The sequence below is a fragment of the Amblyraja radiata genome, chromosome 31, assembly GCF_010909765.2.
Source record: "Amblyraja radiata isolate CabotCenter1 chromosome 31, sAmbRad1.1.pri, whole genome shotgun sequence".
NCBI classification, from domain to species: Eukaryota; Metazoa; Chordata; class Chondrichthyes; order Rajiformes; family Rajidae; genus Amblyraja; species Amblyraja radiata.
The window spans coordinates 25,501,473-25,523,086 of record NC_045986.1 but is presented as its reverse complement, the minus strand read 5'-3'; the positions used below and the strand labels follow the sequence as shown (position 1 = coordinate 25,523,086).

The 21,614-nt window shown below is 48.8% G+C and overlaps 1 protein-coding gene across 5 annotated transcripts in view; it reads left to right on the top strand.

The window, feature by feature from the left end:
• The window catches only part of pax7 (paired box 7), a 127,694-nt gene extending 109,880 nt beyond the window's left edge, over positions 1-17,814 (top strand). For all 5 annotated transcript variants that reach the window (XM_033048187.1, XM_033048188.1, XM_033048185.1 and 2 more), the window contains 2 exons: positions 4,198-4,444; positions 14,739-17,814. In XM_033048187.1, coding sequence (XP_032904078.1) covers positions 4,198-4,444; positions 14,739-14,854 — 363 coding nt within the window. In that variant the 3' untranslated portion in view covers positions 14,855-17,814. The remainder of the gene's footprint in view (positions 1-4,197; positions 4,445-14,738) is intronic.
• Positions 17,815-21,614: the final 3,800 nt, after the last annotated feature.

The window sequence follows — 21,614 nt, the reverse complement described above, 5'->3', positions numbered from 1 at the left end:
GGCCGCTTGGTTTAGTAAACCCCCTGACTGTGCCAAGGAGTGAAAGTGTATCTGGGTGGGAATGTGGAGAGTTGGTCTGCAGCTCGTTGTCACATTGCCCAGCAGTGAAGTGATCCCATGCGCCAAACGCTCACAGCTTGCGATGTAGACAATGTTTTAATAACATACGAACTGGGAAAAAAAAAACTCTGGAATTTTATCCAGAGAACAGCAGGCTGATCTTCCATGAGAATTCTGCCCGAGTAACGAGTGAATAAAAACTGGATTAATGGTGAGCTGGAGGAACACTTTCATTTGGCATTTTTTTTGCAGCTATCGGCTTTCAGAGGAGGGAACATTTCAGATACTTACATAAATGTATTTTCATAAAGTGAAAGCGATATCACCAGCCTGGCCCTCTGAAGTTTCAGACCCCAAGCCCATTGGGAAAGGGGTTACTGAGCAACAGTGAGAGAGAGAGCTGGATTCAACGCACCCCCCCCCCCCCCCCCCCCCCCCAGCGCTCCCAACTTGCCACAGGATTTCCATTGTGGAGGCAGCTTCCTCACACTGTCACGCAATGCCCATCCCCCAACCCCCCCCCATCCCCCAACCCCCCCCCATCCCCCAACCCCCCCCACCCCCCAACCCCCCCCCCCATCCCCCAACCCCCCCCCCATCCCCCCCACCACCACCCCCCCCACCCCCCCACCCCCAATCCCCCAACCCCCCCCCATCCCCCCACCACCACCACCCCCACCACCACCCCCCAATCCCCCCACTCAAGGTTTCCGTGCGGTTCCCGGAGGTTTTTGTCAGTCTCCCTACTTGCTTCCACTACCTGCGACCTCCGGCAACCACCTGCAACCTCCGGGAACCGCACGGAAACCTTGGGTGGGGCGCAAAGTCTCCAGAGGTTTTTCGTTCAGGTTTCCTAAGTGGACAGGGGCATATATTATTGCACAAGTACTTCTTTAGAGGTAGACAAAAATGCTGGAGAAACTCAGCGGGTGCAGCAGCATCTATGGAGCGAAGATTTTGTTCGCTCCATAGATGCTGCTGCACCCGCTGAGTTTCTCCAGCATTTTTGTCTACCTTCGATTTTCCAGCATCTGCAGGTCCTTCTTAAACAAGTACTTCCTTACGCTGGTTCATGGTAAGGAGGCTCGCTCTTCATAAGGGATCGACACAGTGTGACTCTTGGTGAAGTGGGACTCCTTCTTTATGCGATCCTTGCAGCTCAAGGGGTCCCGGCAACGAGAGACCCTCTTTATGAGGATGCCTGGCAGTGCAAAGTCTCTCTTTAACGGCAGCATGTAAATGGAACAGATAGCTTGTGTGGGTGTGGGTTTGTGTGGGTTAAGTAATGGTCCCTGTGGGATTAGCGCTCCCTGGGGCTGTTGGCTGTGAAGTTGCCAAAATTAATTACTTTCCCCCCCCCCCCCTCAAAGAGTGACTATCTCGCAGGGAAAGTGCGAGGTGCCCGAGGGGGTGCTTTTTTGCGTGTGGAAGACGCTTCATTTATCCTCACCTCTCGGAGTTATCGCCCGTACCATCCTCTCCGACAGCCCAGTGATACAGCCCGGTAAAAAAAAAAAAACTTGTCCGAGAAGGAGCCGTGATCAGCGAGCGAGCCGTCTGTGTCCAGCGCCACTAATCTCTGCAATCTGCTTGTGATTTTGGAGTTGCCCTGTCAGTCTGTGTGATTGACAGCTCGCCAACTCCGGGTTCCCACTGCCCTCTTGCTCCCCCACCCACCCTCTTGCTGATCGCATAAAACTTTGCAGATGTTGCACGCTGTTTGATTTCTACTCAGGAGCCATCGTCCTTCCTTTGCACATTCACATCTGGTAAGGGAGAGAAACTTAACTGTGGCCAGAAGGTTTTGGTTTGATTCCCCGTGTTTAATGGGGTTGTATTTTGGTGTCGATCTGGCACAGAGAGAGAGAGAGAGTTGTTGAAGAAGGAACTGCAGATGCTGGAAAATCGAAGGTAGACATAAACTGCTGGAGAAACTCAGCGGGTGAGGCAGCATCTATGGAGCGAAGGAAATAGGCAACGTTTCGGGTCGAAACCCTTCTTCAGAACCCGTCCGAAGACGGGTTTCGACCCAAAACGTTGCCTATTTCCATCTCTCCATAGGTGCTGCCTTACCCACTGAGTTTCTCCAGCATTTTTGGCTACCTGGCAGAGAGACAATAGACAATAGGTGCAGGAATAGGCCATTTGGCCCTTCGAGCCAGCACCGCCATTCAATGTGATCATGGCTGATCATCCCCAATCAGTACCCCTGTTCCTGCCTTCTCCCCATATCCCCTGACTCCGCTATTTTTAAGAGCCCTATCTAGCTCTCTCTTGAAAGCATCCAGAGAACCTGCCTCCACAGCCCTCTGAGGCAGAGAATTCCACAGTCTTGCAACTCTCTGTGAGAAAAAGTGTTTCCTCGTCTCCGTTCTAAATGGCTTACTCCTTATTCTTAAACTGTGGCTCCTGGTTCTGGACTCCCCCAACATCAGGAACATGTTTCCTGCCTCTAGCGTGTCCAAACCCTTAACAATCTTGGGGGTCAAAACCCTTCTTCAGAACCCGTCTGAAGAAGGGTTTCGACCCGAAACGTTGCCTATTTCCTTCGCTCCATAGATGCTGCTGCACCCGCTGAGTTTCTCCAGCATTTTTGTCTACCTGGCAGAGAGCTTGTGTTTTACTCTTTTGGTTTGCATTTTGCTCCTTGTCTTTGACCTGCGTGTCAACGGTTATCAGTCATCCCATCGCCATTCCCACTGCTCTCTCCCAGTTCCTGTTCATACCCCATCCCCTATTTCCATTTCCCCTTACCCTGCCCATTGTTCTCATGTTCCTTATTCCCCATCCGAAACCTCCCAACTCATTTCCCATTCCTGTCACCCTATCCCAACAACCATTTACCCATCCCAGTTTGCCCTTTCTCCCTCCTCCCCATCCCTCCCACAGCCCCTCCCTCCGTCCCTGCATTCACCCTTCCCACATTTACTATCCAGCCTCCCACCCAAGTCACAGCCATTCTCATCCCAAATGGATGAGAATGTGGAATAACATAGAACACGTGTGAACGGTTGTTGGAGCTGGGGGCCTGGGGCTAGGGAGCTGATCATCTTCTAAACCAGACCACCAGCTTAATAGACAATAGACAATAGGTGCAGGCGCAGGCCATTCGACCCCTCGAGCCAGCACCGCCATTCAATGTGATCATGGCTGATCATTCCCAATCAGTACCCCGTTCAGTAATGATTGAATGATACTGCATGGAAACAGGCCATACGGCCCAACCAAGTCCAGGCCAACAATCACCCTTTCACATTAGATCTCCGTTGTCCCACTTTCATTTCCACTCCCGACACACGAGGGACATTTTACAGAGGCCAATTAACCAACAGACTCACAGGCTTTGGGATGGGGGAGGGAACCAGAACACCAGTAGCTAACCCACGCAGTCATAGGGAGAAAATATAAACTCCACACAGACAGCACCCGAGATCAGGATCGAACCGGGATGTCTGTCGCTGTGAGGCTGCAGATCTACAACTGCACCACTATGCTGCCCACTGTCACATCAGGTTGGGGTGGCAATAATAATGTGCCACGCTGGGTTTCAAACCTGGCTTTCCCCTTTGTTCAAGCCACCAGTCCCGCTCGTCCCTCTCCTCCTATTTCCTCCCTCTTTCCCCTTCTTCTCTTTCACTCCCTGATTAATATCCCCCTACTCGTCTGTGGAATTTTCTGCCTCCGAGGGCGGTGGAGGCAGGTTCTCTGGATGCTTTCGAGAGAGAGCTAGATAGGGCTCTTAAAAATAGCGGAGTCAGGGGATATGGGGAGAAGGCAGGAACGGGGTACTTATTGTGGATGATCAGCCATGATCACATTGAATGGCGGTGCTGGCTCGAAGGGCCAAATGGCCTACTCCTGCACCTAGTGTCTATTGTCTACTCAACCTACCTGAACCCCACCTCCCCTCCTCCTTTTATTCTGCATTCCTCGTTTCCCTTCATAAATCCCATTCTCCGTTGCCACCCCACACCACCAATCATTTCTTCCCCCACCGCTCGTTTCAGGCCGGAGGTCTGCGTCACTGTCTTCCCACTGACCACCCCCCTCTCATCTCTCTCTCTCTCTCTCTCTCTCACTCTCCCCCTCACTCTCTCTCTAAACCACCCCCCCCCCCCCCCCGCCTCACGGCCACAGGTGATGAGCATCTTGAGCAACCCCGCAGCCGTCTCTACTCAGCCGCAGCACGACTTCTCCATCTCGCCGCTGCACGGGAGCCTGGACACCTCCAACCCACTGTCCGCCAGCTGCAGCCAGCGCGTCGACTCCATCAAGGCAGTGGAGAGCCTGCCCACCTCTCAGTCCTACTGCACGCCCGCCTACAGCACCTCTGGATACAGCATGGACCCCGTGCCCGGCTACCAGTATGCCCAGTATGGACAGAGTAAGCATTGCCGGCTGAAACTACCGCAGGGAGGGGTGAGGGGCATGGGTGGGGGGCAAGGGCAACAACGTGGGTGGGTGGGACTGATGGCCTGTCTCCATGTCACACGTCTCGTAGGTCGATGGTCCATGCAGAGTCTACCTCAACCGACAGAGATCAGGAGGGATACTAGCCCCATATTCCAAGGTGCCTTCTCTGATCACTGCCCCACCAGGGAGGGTGTGTGCCCGCTGTCAATATATTCAGCTGCTCAGCACCCCGAGCCAACACTGGTGAATCAGCCAGATGGAGGGGCATGTCCTGGTGGGTGTCTGATCAGAGGGCCCCTCATCAAAGGCACTGGCCACATCCAGCCACAATCCAGAAAAGACTGAACATTAAGCAGGGCCCAACTTGCCTCCGTTCTATCCCTGATCACCCACTCCATGACACCCACTCCATGACACCCACTCCATGACACCCACTCCATGACACCCACTCCGGCCCACAAATTTCTCTGGAACTTCAGAAATATCTCAGCGTCCAAAATTTAGCAAGAGCAAGTGCACTGTCTCCAGGCAATGGAGCAGCCAGCCCGATATACAATGTGGTAACTGGGGGCGTGTACACTGGCAGACCCACAGCCAAGGATGTCAGTGTTATACTGATGGATGTATTACATCGGAGAGTGTTGCATTTAGTGATGTCTTGAGTTATGCAGCACGGCAACAGGCCCAATATATCCAGGCGGACTACGTTGCTTAACAAAGCTAGTCTCGCTTCCCCATATCCCTCCAAACCTGACCTGCCAGTCGGAAGAAGGGTCCTGATCTGAAATACCACCTCTTCATGTTCTCCAGAGAAATTGTCTGCCATGCTGAGTTACTCCAGCACTTTGTGTCTTTTTTTGTAAACACGCCCTGAATTTTCTATCCATGTACCTGTCCAAGTGTCTTTTAAATGTTGTAATTCTCTACTACTTCGACTGGCAGCTTGTTCCATGTGTGCACCACTCTCTGTGTGGAAATAGTTGCCCCTCAGGTCTGTTTTAAATCTTTCCCCTCTCACCTTAAATCAATGCCCTCTATGTTTACTCCCCGACTCTAGGGAACAGACTGTGGCTATTCACTTGTTTATGACCCTCCTAGTTTTATAAACCTCTATAACGTCACCCCTCAACCTACTAAATAAAAACCAGCCTATCCAGCCTTTCCTTTTAACTCAAACCCTCCAGACCTGGTAACATCCTCACAAATCTTTTTTGCAGCCTTTATAGTTTAATGATATCCTAGCAGGGTGACCAGAACGGTACACAGTACTCGAAATGTGGCCCTACCAACATCTTATGCAGTTATTACAAGACATCCCAACTCCTGTGCTCTGACTGATGTAGGCCAGCGTGCCAAACGCCTTCCTCACCATCCTAGCTAACTGTGTCGCCACTTTCATGCAAACGTATGCCTATCTACCTAGATCTCTCTTTTTCTAAAATACCACGCAATGGACTTACGGTGCAAGTCCTGCTCTGGTTCGTCCTATCAAAGTGCAACAACTCCTAGTTACCTGAATTAAACTCCTTCCACCATTCCTCAGCTTATTGGCTCAGTTCAAGATCCCAGTGTCATCGTAGATAACCTTGTTCACTGTCCACTCGACCACTCATTTCAGTCATCCACAAACCTACTGACCATGTCACCTAAGGTCAGATCCATTAAATGAATCAATTGTTTCAGTGTTATTGGGAGCAGGGTGTTAAATTAAAATTATTTTGAGGGGTGCTTGAGAGAGTGTGTATGTTCACACTTGTGTGTTTGTGTGTTGTGTACGCGTGTGTATTTGTGTTCGCCTGTGTTTGTGTGTGTTTGTGTCTGTGCGTATGTGTGTGTGTGCATTTGTGTGTGTCTGCATGTGTGTGTGCATGCAAGCGAGCATGAGTATCTGTGTACGCGGGTGTGTTTGTGTGCGTGTGTGTGTGTACCTATGTGTGTGTGTGTGTGTGTGTGTGTACCTATGTGTGTGTGTGTGTGTGTACCTATGTGTGTGTGTGTGTGTGTGTGTGTACCTATGTGTGTGTGTGTGTGTATGTGTGTGTGTGTGTGTGTGTACCTGTGTGTGTGTATGTGTGTGTGTACCTGTGTGTGTGTGTGTGTGCGTGTGCGTACCTATGTGTGTGTGCATGTGCGTGCACGTGTATGTGTGTGATTGAGAGAAAAATTATCAAATGCAAAAAACTAAAATGAAAGCATCAATCAAGGCTGAAGCCACCAAGTCTTTGCATTTGTTTCAAAGTTCTGGCATGTAATGTGATGTTTGATCGGATAGACATTAGCTTTGGAATCTGATAAAATATTGACGTTACGGTTATGCAGAAGGAACGGATTCCCAGCCAGTGATGGAACTGCAAACTCCGCTGACCAGTTCTGTTTGCAGCTCGGAAGTTAAACTAATCGCAGCTTCCTGGTGACACAGCTCTTGTCCTTGATGGGTTCAGAGGTTCTTCCTTCCCTCCCCCCACTCTCCCCACCATCCTCGTTGTCCTGCCCTTGTACTGTCCTTTCCGACCCCTGCATGGATTCTCCACGCTCCCTCTGCAGCCGCTCCTAATGTCTTTAGCTCCTGCCGTTAAATTGAAACCTTCTGCAGGAGCTGGCTGGATCAATAGCAGCTTTCCCTTTCACCAGGCGCTGCACTGCCCTCTGACCTCCCCACACTTGCCTCTGGATGTGAACGGACATGTGTAGTTGATAAATACTGCTATCGTCTATTACCAATACCGAACGCCCAGGGGCAGGCAGTCAGTCACACCCTTTACACACGGCCTGGCCATGGACTCTGCACCACTCTGCTAATTTACCTGTGCATTTCAGAATCACCATAGATTAGCACACAACGGGAGGTGGCCGATCAGCCCATCGTGCCTGTGCTAGCTCTTTGAAAGTTCAGCTTAACCTTCCAATCGCTTCAATGTTTTCACCTCGCTCTGAAACATATTGCCTTTTGACTATTTATACAATTCCCTTTTGAAAGCAACTGCTGAATCTGTTTTCCAGTCAATGTAGCTTAGCTACAGAATATGATTCTATCCTCCTCCAAAAAATGTTGACAGAAAAAACATCAATGATTTTGTCAGTTTTATCAGTAAAAGGTCATTGGGTGCTCATTTAACACTGTGGATGGAGCATAGAAACATCTTCTCAAGCAGGGAGGTGAATCTCTGGAATTCTCTATCCTCATTGTGGAGGCTGGAACATTGGGGTATTTAAAGAGGAAATTGATATATTTATGAAAGTCTGGGGAATTGTGGGACATGGGGAACCAACAGGGAGGAGGCATTGAGGGCAGGGGTCCAATTGAATAGCAGAATAGGCTTGAGGGGCCGAGTGGCATTTTGAGAACATGTGTTGCTACCTTCAGATATTTATGTGTGCAATCCCCCAAGACCAGCCCCCATCAAAACCACAGGCCATGATATTTCTTCCCAGGAGCAGTGCTTTTGCACACCTCCAGAACATGAAACACTCAACTTCCCACAGATCTGTTTGTGCCCCATCCTCAACCTCTCCCTCCCCCCCTTCCACCACCCCATTGCCCGACTCTGCATGAACTTGGACTCACCCTGGAGGTCCATCTTTACATATCCAGGACAATCTCACCATTGCTGTTATTCAAACATCAACAAATGCTAAATTAGAGCACCAGAGACTATGGTTCGATCAGAAGCACGGGTGCTGCCTTTGGATGTTCTCCTTGTGACCATGTGGACTTCCTCCGGGTGCTCTGGTTTCCTCCCACATCTCAAAGGCACTTGGATTTGTAGGTTAATTGGCCTCTGTAAAATTTCCCATTGTATTTTGATAGTGGATGAGACAGTGGGATAACATAAAACTAGTGCGAATGGGTTGTCAATGGTCAGCGTGAACTCGGTGGGCCGAAGGGCCCGTTTCCATGTTTATCTCTAAACTCTAAAAGCCAATGCTCAGAAAGACGATGATTGACTGTCGGAGGAGTTATTTAACTGAGGGCAACATCTCAGTGAAGTCCAATTTCGATCCTCAACCAATTTCCAAAGGTTCTACAGGATCAGAACCAGAACCTTATAGGAAAGGCACTAGGTCACTTGCCATTCAATCAGGTAATGGCTGGTTGGTTGGTAGTTAAAAATAAGAAATATAACCCCTGTGGATCAAGAGTCAAGAGTGTTTAATTGTCATATGTATAGAACGATGAAATTCTTACTTGCCATCCTAACAGGCCTGTAAATACCAATACACACAGATAATGTATAATATATTTTTTAAATAATTCATAATAGCAGGCTCGAGGCCCTAATTATCCCATTTGTGCTCTATATCCATTAATGCACTCAACCAACAACAATCTGAACATCTCTGCCTTGTAAACTTTAACTGATCCCCAATATATTCCGAGCTGCGGTCAGGAATTCTGATTTCCATTACCTGTCGTGTGAAAATGTGTTTCACATTTAGTTGCCAAGTCCCTGGCCCCAATCCCAAACACCCGTGCTGTGGATTTTCCCTAACTGAGGGGGAAATTTCTCCAGAAATTAGGAGGGCAAAAAGGAAAATGAGATAGCACTGGCAGATAATATTAAGGAAACTCCAAAGGGATTTTATGAGTACATTAAGGGAAAGGGGGTAACTAGAGAGGGAACAGGGCCCCTCAGAAACCAAAGCAGTCATATGTGTGAAGCCGCAGGAGATGGGACAGTCAATACAGATGTCTTGGGGACAGTCTGTATAATGGGGGTTGAGCAGGTGCTGAATGTATTAAGCCATATGAAGGTAGATAAACCTCCCAGGCCTCATCAGATATATTTGAGGGCACTGTGGGAAGCTAGAGAATAAATTGTGGTCACCCTGGCTGAGATATATAAATCATCATTAGACACGGGTGAGGTGGCTAATTTTATGCCTCTATGTAAGAAGTACTGCAAGGAAAATCATGGGGATTATAGACCAGCAAGCCTAACATCTGTGGTAGGTAAATTACTGGAGATTATTCTGAGGGATAAGATACATATGTATTTGGATGAACATCGGCTGATTAAGGATAGTCACCATGGTTTTGTTGAAGATCGTGCCTCACAAATCTGATTGCGTTTTTTGAAGTAGTAACCAAAAAGGTGGATGAGGCATTGATAAGGTTCCGCATGGTAGGCTGCCCGGGAATGTTAGATCGCATAAGATCCAGAGAGAGCTAGCTGGCTCCATGGAAGGGTAGAGGATGATGGCGGAAGGTTGTTGTATGGACTGGAGGCTTGTGACTCGTGATGTACCTCAGTGCAGGGTCCATTGCCCTTTGTGGTTTATATCACCAATTTTGAAGCGAATGGAGAAAGCATGATTAATAATTAAATAATAATTAAAGTGGGTTGTATCATAGATAGCGACGATGGTTATCAACAATTAAATCAGTTGGGCAAGTCGGCTGAGGAATGGTTAATGGAGTTTAATGCAGATAAACGCAAGATGTTGCATTTTGTGAAGTCAAACAAGGGCAGGGCCTACACAGTGCACAGCAGAGCCCTGGGAATGTAGTTGAGCAGAGGAATCTAGCAGTGAAGGTGAGAGTGGTGCACTTGAAAGTGATGTCACAAGTAGATAAGGTAGTCTAGAAGGCTTGCAATACATTGGCCTTCATCAGTCAAGGTATTGAGTATAGAAGTTGGGATGCTATGTTACAGTTGTACATGGCACTGGTGAGGCTGCATTTGGAGTATTGTGTTCCGTTTTGGTTACCCTGCTATCGGGAGGATGTTATTTAGCTGGAAAGAGTGCAGAGAAGATTTACGAGGATGTTGCCTATATTTGAGGGCCTGTGCAACAGGGAGAGGTTTAGCAGGTTAGGACTATATTCCCTGGAGCATGGGAGGATGATGTGTGCCCTTATAGAGGTGTATAAGATCAAAAAGGGGGATTGGGTGAATGACCTAAGTCTTTTCCTTAGTAGGAGAATCAAGAACCAGAGGGCATAGGTTTAAGGTGAGAGGGGAAACATTTAATAGTAACCTGAGATGCAACCCATCTCTAGTCAGTACTTGAACGAGAGACTTAAGGAGAGGCTGAGTTATTCAGGCTACTCAGCCTGAGAAACACCCAGGGATACAAAATATGTTAGTGCAGCGAAACACAATGTGCTGGAGAAACTCAGTAGGTCAGGCAGCATCTGTGGAGGGAATGAATAGGCGATTTTAAGAATCTGGACATTGTCTGGAAAAGGTTCGCCATCCAGAAGGTCACCTGACCATTTCCCTGTAAAGATGCTGCCTGACCTACTGAGTTCTTCCTGCACTCTGTGTTTAGCTCAAGATTCCAGCATTTGCAGTGTCTTGAATTTACATATGTTTCTGCAGCCATGGTGCCTCAATGCTGACAAAGAAGCCTTTGGACCAGCTTTGACTTCGATATCCCCTACTTAACGTAAAGCACAGAGGTCTGAGTAATAAATACTGGGCCTGCCAGCAACAATTACATCCTGTAAACAAAATTAAACCTGACCAAATACAACACTGACCAAATACATCTGCAGAGTGCCTGTCCTCAACAATGCCGTCAGGAGACACTGTTTGAATGAACGACTTGATCCTCATTTCAGCCCTAAATAGTCTGCCATTCACTTGGGATGGTGATGGGATGGGCTTGCAAGTGACAGCCAAAACATGTGACAAAAGCACAGCAGAATGACACACTGTACATCCTGTCACCAAAACTGAACTCCGGCACTCTGTACTCAGTGTCTGGACCCCCCCAATGTGGGCGTCACAACCCGGACATCCCATAGCTGGTCTGTCCATGGAGAAGACTGCGAAACAAATTATTACCTCGTCTCCTTATCTCACTGTCTTCTCATCTCTGGCCTTTGTCCATCCATCTAGCAAATCCCCCCCAACCCCCTCAACTGTATCCACATCAGTAGCCAGGCTTTGTCTCGCCCCCGCCTCTCTTTTCCAGCTTTCTCCCCTCTACCACAGTCAATCTGAAGAAGGGGCTCGACCCGAAATGTCGCTTATCAATGTTCTGCAGAGATGCTGCCTGACCCGCTGAGTTACTCCAGAACTTTGTGTGCTTTTATGTAAACCAGCATCTCCAGTTCCTCGTGTGTAAATTCGCGATTCGGCCCAGCAAACCCCCAACCCAGAGATGGAAGGTGATAGGCAACGTCTAATGGGAAGAAGGGTCTGCTGGCAGCCATGCCATGATACATTCACTGGGCTACCGAGCATGCTCAGTACATTAATTAGCCAAGCCTGGTGCCAAGGAATATCAAAGACTTTGTGCGAGACCATGAAGTGAATTTAAATAGAAATGACAGCTCGGTAATAAGGCTTTCCATCGAACACCGCTCCCCCCTTTGGGGCAAAGAGATGACAAGCTCTTCAAGCTGAAAACGTTGTTTACTTAGCAGGCATGATTGGCTGGTGTGCCAGCTTTGCACACAACACTTCTTGGCAGGGTAACCGGAGAGGTAATGAACAGAGAGCAACCATTATCCAACGCGAATCAAGAGAGCATATTTAAATACAGGAGCACATCACTGCACTCTCAAAGCCCGGGGTCTGCAACTGTGGGCTACTCACTCACTTCTGAACCTTAACACAATGCAAACTTCCTATGCCATATATTCGCCCTTAGAATGTGAAGTATGTGATGGAGAGTGGGGGGGGGGGGGGGGGGTCGAGGGGGGGGGGGGGGGGGGGGGGGGGGGGGGGGGGGCAGTCCCTCAGGAGAAAACTTGGAGACACAAGAATCTGGAATCTTGAGCAAAACACTGTCCCACACCAAGTGAGTCGGGCAGTATCTGTAGGGGGAAATGGGGACTTGATGGGACGAATGGCCTAATTCTGCTTTTATAACTTATGAACTTACGAACATGACCCTTCTCAGACTTTAGAGGAAGGGTCCCAACCTGAAACGTTGTCTGCCCATTCCTTCCGCAGATGCTGCCTGACCCGCTGCGTCACTCCAGCACTTTTGGTGTTTTTGCTCAGGAGCAAACTTGCTGGAATTGCGCATGGCTTTCTCGGAGATTTTTTTTGCAATTATTTGCTGGGAATTTAAGTCAAAGTCAGCAACAAGCTCTCATGAGTTGAATCTCCCAATCCACCACTGCTTTTGGTTGGGGCTCCGGCCAGCACCGCAGCGCCTGATCACCATCTAGTGACCGCATCTGGCGAGGACAGGTTGCTCAAAGAGTCCTGGAACACTTCCCTCAGACACGCACCGACAGACTGGAATCTTGAGCAAGTTACAAAGTACTGGAGTAACTCAGTGGGTCAGGCAGTATCTGTGGAGGGAAACGGGCAGGTGACATTTCGGGTCGGGACACTTCTTCAGACTTTAGAGGAAGGGTCCTAACCCGAAACGGCACACACGATCAGACTTCAGATTGGCAGAAACTGATCTCATTCGAGATCTCACCCTCCTAATTTCCTTAAATCAATCCTGTCTACAGCCTTCAACTCTCCTCCTTGCCCCCATTTGGCGGTTGTGCTTTCTGCCCCAGTACAGCTTCTTCCCAACAACCACCAGGCTCCTGAACACCAACCTCAACTGTGAGGAACTTTGGTTGCACTAAGGATTTTACGGTTATTATTTCCACTAGTATTGAGGTTATTAATTTATTATGTTTATTATATCTGTGTGTATTCTGTTTACATGCGTGTTGTTCTGCTGCAAGTAAGAATGTAATTGTTCCCTTGTACATATGGGCCATTAGTTTAGAGATACGGTGTGGAAACAGGCCCTTTGGCCCACTGAGTCCGCGCCGACGGGAGAATGTACAAACTCCGTACAGACAGCACCCATAGTCAGGATCGAACCCGGGTCTCTACTGCGGCGCCAGCGTGCTGCACCACAAATGTTGACACTCATGACACTTGAATTCCCTCCTTAAAATTTCCTTTCACTCTCACACCTCCTCGGGACCATTCTTTAAACCTTCCTTGTTCACCAAGGCTCCAGCTCCTGTCCCGAAACTGGAAATCTTTCAAACCTCGACTGTTGCGCCCCGGTATGATCAGGGCGAAGGTGGGGTGGGTCAGAGCAAGCCCTGCCCACCGGACAGCAACACCTTGCCCACGGGGTGGTCAATGTTCCCAACCTTCAACCATGCTTCTGAATAAACCGTGTCCGGATGCACAGCCGGGAGAGATGGGTTCAGGGCTTGTCCATAACCCCCCCCCCCCCCCCCCCGGCTGAGAAACCATGGGCATTCCCAATAGACAATAGGTGCAGGAGTTTGGCCCTTCGAGCCAGCACCGCCATTCAATGTGATCATGGCTGATCATCCCCAATCAGTACCCCGTTCCTGCCTTCTCCCCATATCCCCTGACTCCGCTATCTTTAAGAGCCCTATCTAGCTCTCACTTGAAAGCATCCAGAGAACCTGCCTCCACCGCCCACTGAGACAGAGAATTCCACAGACGGGAATTCCCACACGGGACTCACGCCGGCACTTCTCAGCGGGGTCAGCGGCAGGTGGCAAATCTTGCACCTTGGGACCTCTGACCGTGTTTTTGAAACGAGTCACACCGTCAGGTGTCGTGGGCAGGGGAAGAGGGAGTGTTTGTTTACTCGAATGCACTTTCTTTAGTCAGAGGACGGCGAATCTGTGGAATTTGGTGCCACAGTGGGCTGTGGAGGCAGGACATTTCTCAGGTGGAGATTGATAGAAGCTGATTAGTGTGGGTGTCAGGGGTTATGTAAGTAAGTAAGCTTATTGGCCAAGTATTCACATACAAGGAATTTGCCTTGGTGCTCCGCCCACAAGTAACAACATGACATACAGTGACAGCTATGAATGACTCAGAAAACACTAAACATTAATAATAATAAAACATTAATGATAAAACTCCATTGATCAAGCATGCGAACCAACAAAATACCAGATCAAAGGGAGCCTGCAGATTTTTGGCTGTTGAGTAGCACAACTACTCGTGGATAAAAAACTGTTTTTTTGTCTGGCTGTGGCAGCTTTGACAATCCGGAGTCGCCTTCCAGAGGGAAGTGATTCAACGAGTTTGTGGCCAGGGTGAGAGGGGTCAGAGATAATCTTGCCCGCTCGCTTCCTGGCCCTTGCAGTGTACAGTTCATCAATGGAGCGAAGGTTGATGGGGAGAAGACAGGAGAATGGGGTTGAGAAGGAACGAGAGTTGATTGAATGGCGGAGTAGACTACATGGGCCGAATGGCCTAATTCAGTTCCTAGAACGTATGAACTTGTGAACGTCTGGTGTCTTTGCTCGGTGTTTGTTTATCCTGATGCATCTTCCGCTCTCTCTCTCTCTCCCCCCCAAGGTGCGGTGGACTACCTGACCAAGAACGTGAGCCTGTCCACACAGAGGCGGATGAAGCTGAGCGAGCACTCGGCTGTCCTGGGATTACTGCAGGTGGAGACGGGCCAAGCTTACTGAGAGCCGGCGGGCTCCGCGCAACGTCCCCGAGGGAACCTGTGGCCGGGCGGGCGAGCGGCCGTCTCTGACACCCCACCCGGCTGGGCAATTCCAGACACCTCTCCATCTCCGCCCTCCTCCATCGGCGCCCCGCCAAACCCACCCGCCACACGTGTATCTCCAGTCCCGGCCGATGCTTGCAGCTTAGAATCGCCCCTCTCCCGTATATACGGTACACTGGAAGCTCTGTAAGAGTGTAAACTTTTTTAAATTGCTGTTCAAATTGCACCCCCCCCCCCCCCCCCCTCCCTCTTCCCCCTTGACCCGACACAAACTCAGAGCCCAGAGGCGGAGCTGTGACCCTTCCACCCCCCACCCCGCCACTAATTCCGTGGACACATGGGCGCTGGACAAAGCAGGAGAGAAGTCCAGGGGATAACCTGCTCCAACGCCTCTTCTCGCCAGCCACGAAATCCAAACTTCAGGCGTACAACGTCAGGGCAGTCCGTGCGCCGGCTTCGCCCATCCAGGTAGCGACTGAGGTCCCCGCCGTATCAGATGAAGGTTCCGCTCCTTCAGCTGGAAGGGGAGATTGTGCTGAGAAGCGCCCGCTTTCTGGGAGCCTCCACTCCTGCCACAGAATCTTCAGATAGACTTCAGCAAGAAAGCGCCGTGCAGACACCCACAAACTGTGTGTTGGGACTTGGGGAGGGTGGGTTGGGTCGCAAGTAAACGTCTGTGATTTTTAACTATTTTTAATTCTAATGAATGCAAAGTATCAATGGGGGGTTCAAAGTACATATAAACATTCCAGCGTGGATTTACAGGAAACTGTTTGACTGTGTGGCGCTTGGCGCTGAGTTATCCGTGTAGTTTGTTTCTAAAGGACTCTTTTTTTGATTGAGGTTTAACGGTGGGTCTCAGACCCGCGCTGTGTCCTGTCTCTGTTACCCTGCCCTTAGTCCAGGAAGAATCGTTCATAAAAGGGGGATTTTCGCGTCACCTAGATAGTGGCACGGGGCAGCTTATAGTTTCCAAGAAGGTTGTTTCAATATAAATGGACTCGGATATTTCACATCTTGGTGAAGAAGTGTGAGTTTCAGCAAAAGCAAGGACTACATTCCCCGGTAATGGGCTCCTTGTGGAGACTGTGGACTAGCAGAATGAAGGGGTTTTGGTAATCCAGTCAGTCCTTCCTTCACGCTGAACCGTCCCTGTCCCCATTACACATGGACGGCGCTATCGTAACTTGGCAAAGCTCTCCTTCGCCGCTTCTGGCGCTGAGCCAGGGGAGGACGTTTAACCCTCTCTTGCAGGATGTGGGTTGCACGCATTTTTATGTAATAAAAAAAAATATTCGACAGAACTTTACCGATATTCTATAGACATTTTTTGGCATGTTAAGTACTGAATAACACTTTTTCCTCCCCTTCCCCTCCCTTCTATGCTGTAAGCTGTATTGTAGACCCTTCTGGCCTGAGTGAATTTAATGGAAATTTCAGGTAATTATTTGGCAACCTGCCGCTCTACCTATAACTCCCATGAATAAGCGAGGGTGGAATGTTTTCTCGGAAGTTCACCCCGAGAGCTCCACCAGCGGCAGCAACCGGTTCCTGCCCTCGCCGTGGAGAGACAACTTTGACTTCACACGGCTCCCACACCCGCTCCTCCCAGCAAGCCTGTACTGCCTTGTCAACTGGAGCGTGGAAATCAGGCGCCGTTGCTCCCAGGCCCGGGTTCCAGAGGCCACGGTCGGTCTCGCATCCACTCTGGGACATGGTAATCATTAAGATGCAACCTGCAACCTATTTACCGACGGCCCCGTGGTAACATGGTTACAGGTAGTTTCCCATGACCAATCCACAAATCAATTTGGTTTCGATGACCCAAGATGTTTGATTGATACCTAAAACGCAGTCTTCCCCGCCTCACCCCCGTCTACACCCTCCTGTTTGAAGTTGAGATCAAGTGTTTATGTCGAGACTCGATTCCGTGTAAAGAAGATTGCTCTTCCTCCCCACGGTCTCTCTCAGGATGAGGGTTAAATGGGTCCAAGGGTTTATAGAGGACTTTGGGCCAAATTAGGAAAACGGGACCAATCCAGAATGCCAACTTGGTCGGCAGGCAGAGGATGGGCCGCAGGGCCTGTTTCCGGGTTGTACAGCTCTATGACTCCTAAGTACCCTCTTATTTCCACAGCCCCCTGGGCATGACCAGGGTTGGGGGTTCAACCCCTCGGAGCCCGCTGGCACCTTTGGTTGGAAGCTCCACTGACGTATCTCGGTGGCAACGTTCTTGAATTTTAAAAGAGAATCGTGGCCCTGGGAGGGAAACAAGGCCCACGCGACTTCCCACCAAACCCTCCTCTGCCTCGACAGTTGCAATACTTTTTACGACTAATTAATAGAAATCCGCGGTAGGCTTCTGCTTTTTAACGCCACCCTGCTGTTTTATCCCCTCCACTCTGATGCTGAACGTTTCATTCCAATGTCCTCCAATCATTTCGGAACCCAGCTTCGTGGGTTAATTTTTTTGGTTGGGCAAAACTTTCGAGAAAGAGAAAAATCAAAATGCATTTGGTGAAAAAAGATGTCAATTTTCTAAAAAGCTCCAGGATCTGGGAATCAACTTCTGGGTAAATCCGGTCACATTACAAGGTTGTCCCTGTAGTTTCAGTCAGACGCACCTCGTAGTTCCATTAAATTCTCAGTCCAGCTCATCCTTGAGCCATTCACAGAGTCTTCAACCCTCTTCTTTCCACCATCCTTCCTTAATCCCTGTCGCAATAAGTCGCCTAGCTTCTGTGCTTGTTATAATTTGATTGAGCATGTGTGTATATAAATCCACTGCCTAATTTATTCTGCTACATTGTTAATTATAGAGTAGATGGGAACCTGTACTCGCATTTACATACAGTCACTAGATGTCTGGCTCTGTAACCTGCTATAATTGTTATCTCATTAAAAGTTAACTGAAACTAGTCGGCCAAGAGTCGCTGTGTGTGTGTAATTGCATTTACATTTGTGTCTGTTTACCAGAAGAGGTTTACCAGAAGATGGAGACAAAATGATGGAGTAACTCAGCGGGTCAGGCAGCATTTCCGGAGAAAAGGAATAGCCTTTCACCAATTCATTTGCTCCAGAGATGTTGCCTGACTCACTGAGTTACTCCAGCACTTTGTCTCTATCTTCGGTGTAAAACCAGCATCTGCAGTTCCTTCCTGCGCAGGTTTACCAGAATGCTGCCTGAATTAGAGGGAGTTGTCTACAAAGAGAGATTGGAGTCATGCATTGTTCCCTCTGGAGCATTGGAGGCGGAGGGGAGACCTGATAGAAATATATAAAATAACGAGGGGCATAGATAGGGTAGACAGCCAGAGCTTTATTATCAGGGTGGAAATGTCACAAACTGAAGGGCATAAATTTGAGGACAGTGGGGCAAAGTCTACAGGAGATGTGTGCGGTAAGTTTTTTAACAGAGTGTGGTAGGTGTCTGGAACACGCTGATCAAGGGTGATGGCGGAGGAAGATACAATGGTGGCATTCAAGAGGCTTTTAGAAAGATACATGGATATGCAGGGAATGGATGGGTATGGAGCTCAGAAGAGATTATTTTAACTCGGCATAATGGACAGCATGGGCTACGCTCTATGTACATGTGTGTATGAGTGCACAGTAATTCTTGCACTGGTACATTTGCAAGATTATCCATCGCCAGGAAAGAGTCTGAAGCCAAAGAAATCAGGACCAAACACATTGAAGGGACAAGTAGAGACACAAGAAACCACATTGTAGTTTGGGCCTCTCTGACAAAGTAAATTCTGGAGAATTGCAGAGACCTGCGGGAGTTACAGAGCTAGCCAGCTTGGGCCCCTAGGGATTTAGAAGCAGGAATACAAATTTGAAAAAACTCACAAAGTGCTGGAGGAACTCAGCGGCCAGGCAGCATCCGTGAAGGGAATGAACAGATGACGTTTTGGGTCGGGCCAGAGGAAGGAGTATATTTCACTCTCATGAGGCACACCTTCGTCTTTATTAGAAACACAGACATTTGCTTGGCCTATTGACTCAGAGGCTGGTGTAACCCATGGAACTGCAACCAACACTGCTGCTGGATAATCAGAGGAAAGGTGAGGTGTGGATGGGTGGAGGGGAGCAGCTGGGAGAAAGACAAAAGGACACCAAAGTGCTCGTTAGCACAGCAAAATCTTATTGTATGTTGGTGTCTGTGGCCCAGTCATGGGGGGAAATCTTGAACTTTTAAGGTGAAAGGGGCAAAATTTAATAGGAGCCTGAGGGGCAACTTTTTCACTCAGAGCCTGGTGGATACATGGAACGAAGTGCCAGAGGAAGTAGTTGAGGCAGGTGTAATATCAGCACTTAAAAGACTCTTGGACAGGTACATGGATAGGAAAGGTTTATAGAGATATGGGCCAAATAGGGGGCAAATAATAGCTTAGACTGGGCATCTTGGCCAGCATGGACGAATTGGGCCAAAGGGCCTATTTCCATGCTGCGTGGCTCTTATGCTATAAAGCGGTTTATAATGTAAAAGGTGGCTTACATGTGTCTGATCTCGATGGATGATTGACCAGACACCCACACTGACACTGCTGCAGCTCACACCCACCAGAATTCCGCTCCACAAATGTCTGGGCCTGCCGACCATGACGATAAAACAAGCATCGATTTTTGAGTACTGTCACAACAACCTCTGTGTACACGGCTCCCATACACAGTGATGCATCCAACGACACTGCACAGAAACGGCATGGACACCAGCCCTTGCAGCAAGATATTGGGAAAAGAGATCCAAAGTTTGGCCTGGGTTTTAAGGGATCTCTTCAATGAAGAAAGACGGAGATTGATAAATATTTCTAAGCTTTAAGTCCAGACAGCAAGTGTCAATAGTGGGTCATGTAAATCAGGCATAGTCCTTTTTAGCATATTAACATTTAAATTTTAACATTTTAAATTTTAACATTTTAACATTTTAGCAATTTAATATTTTAGCAACTTAAACTAACCTCCTCTGCCTGCATGTGATCCACATCCCTCCATTCCCTGCGTATCCATGTGCCTCTCTAAAAGCTCTTAAACGCCACATAGCGGCCTTCACCCTTGCAGCGAGTCCCAACCACTCACCACTCGCTGTGTTAAAAAAAAACTTGCCCCGCACATCTCCTTTAAATTTGCCCCTCTTACCTTAAAGCTATGCCCTCTAGTCTTTGACAATTCCACCCAGGGGAAAAGGTCCTGATTGTCCACTATATCCACGCTTCTCATAATCTTACATACCTATCAGGACTCCCATCCACTTCTGATGTTCCAGGAAACACAATCCAAGTCTATCTAGCCTCTCCTAACAGCTAATACAAATATTAAATAAATTAAAAAAGGGAGATAAAAAATGTTAATTTCAAAATGTTGCTGGACCAAGAGACAACCTAGGTGGGTTAGCACGGAAACGATGACATGGCAAGTCCACGTGCAATGTGTAGGAAGGAACTGCAGATGCTGGTTTACACCGAAGATCGACTCAGCAGAACAGGCAGCAACTTTGGAGAAGGAATGGGTAATGTTTCGGGTCGAGACCCTTCTTCAGACTGAGATAATTCTCGTAAACCTCCTCTGGACCTTCTCCAGCAGCAGCACATCCTTCCATAGATATAGGGCCCAAAACTGCTCCAAATGCGGTCTGACCAGTGCCTTATAGAGCCTCAGTTCCCCTTCAGTTCCCCTTCAGTTCCTCTTCAGTTCCCCTTCAGTTCCTCTCCTCTCCTCTACTCTCCTCTCCATCACTCCCCTACCCTCTCCTTCCTTCCCTCCCTCTCCCTCCCCTTCCTTTTCTATTTCTCTCACCTCCCCTCTGGCTGTGACACCTCGGCTTATAAGAAGCAGGCTGATGAGGTTCAGGTGGGTCAATCCTGTCTGTTAATTGGACAAATCTTGTACTGTGGCCTCAGCTCACTGGTGCTGAGGTTTGGCCGCTCCTGGCCTGTCAGCCGATGATGAGGATCAGAGCGGCATTCGAGGGAGGGGCACTGTCATATTTCCCACCCACACACCCCCTGAGCGACAATCCTGGGACTTGTTTAAAAAAAAAGTATGCTATAGAGCTTCCATTTGAACTTCTGACGGAAGGGATGAACAAGCCAAACACTGGCACGCTGGTGTGCATGGATCACTGAAGCTTTCTCCATCATGTGAGAAGCCAATGTAGTCTTGCCCGCATTCTCCAGCAGTGTGGTGTCGGCTCGACAAAGACTACACTGACATTTGCAGTAGGGTGAACTCAACAACTTCATTATGACAGTAAGGTCCAGGTCCACGTGGAGGTGCTGTCCCTCGCTGTCAGCGTACATGTGATGAGACGCTGACGAACTCAGGCTTGACATGGCAGCTCAGACCTTGTATCCCAAGAGAAGCCAGGAAGATGAAGTAGTGCAGAGGATTGATTGCAATCAGCTTGAGTGTTTGAGGTAACAGGAGTTTTTTAAGTAGATGGATCATCTGAGGGATGTTCAGTGGGACTATCAGGGAGTGTCACCTTTGCTTCAGTTTTAAAGTGTTAGGACCATGCATGAATCCTAACCCCAGGAAGTGTGGCCCACTATTCACTGTCATCCCTAGGACCAAGCAGGGGGAGTGCTGCTCACTAAGGTATGATAAGGGCATCAATTGCTGAAATTGAATGATAAACACCCAGTTGGGATTCCTTCATCATTTAGCAGATAACCAATGGGGGTGTTGATTTGGCTCTACAATGAGGTGTAACGACA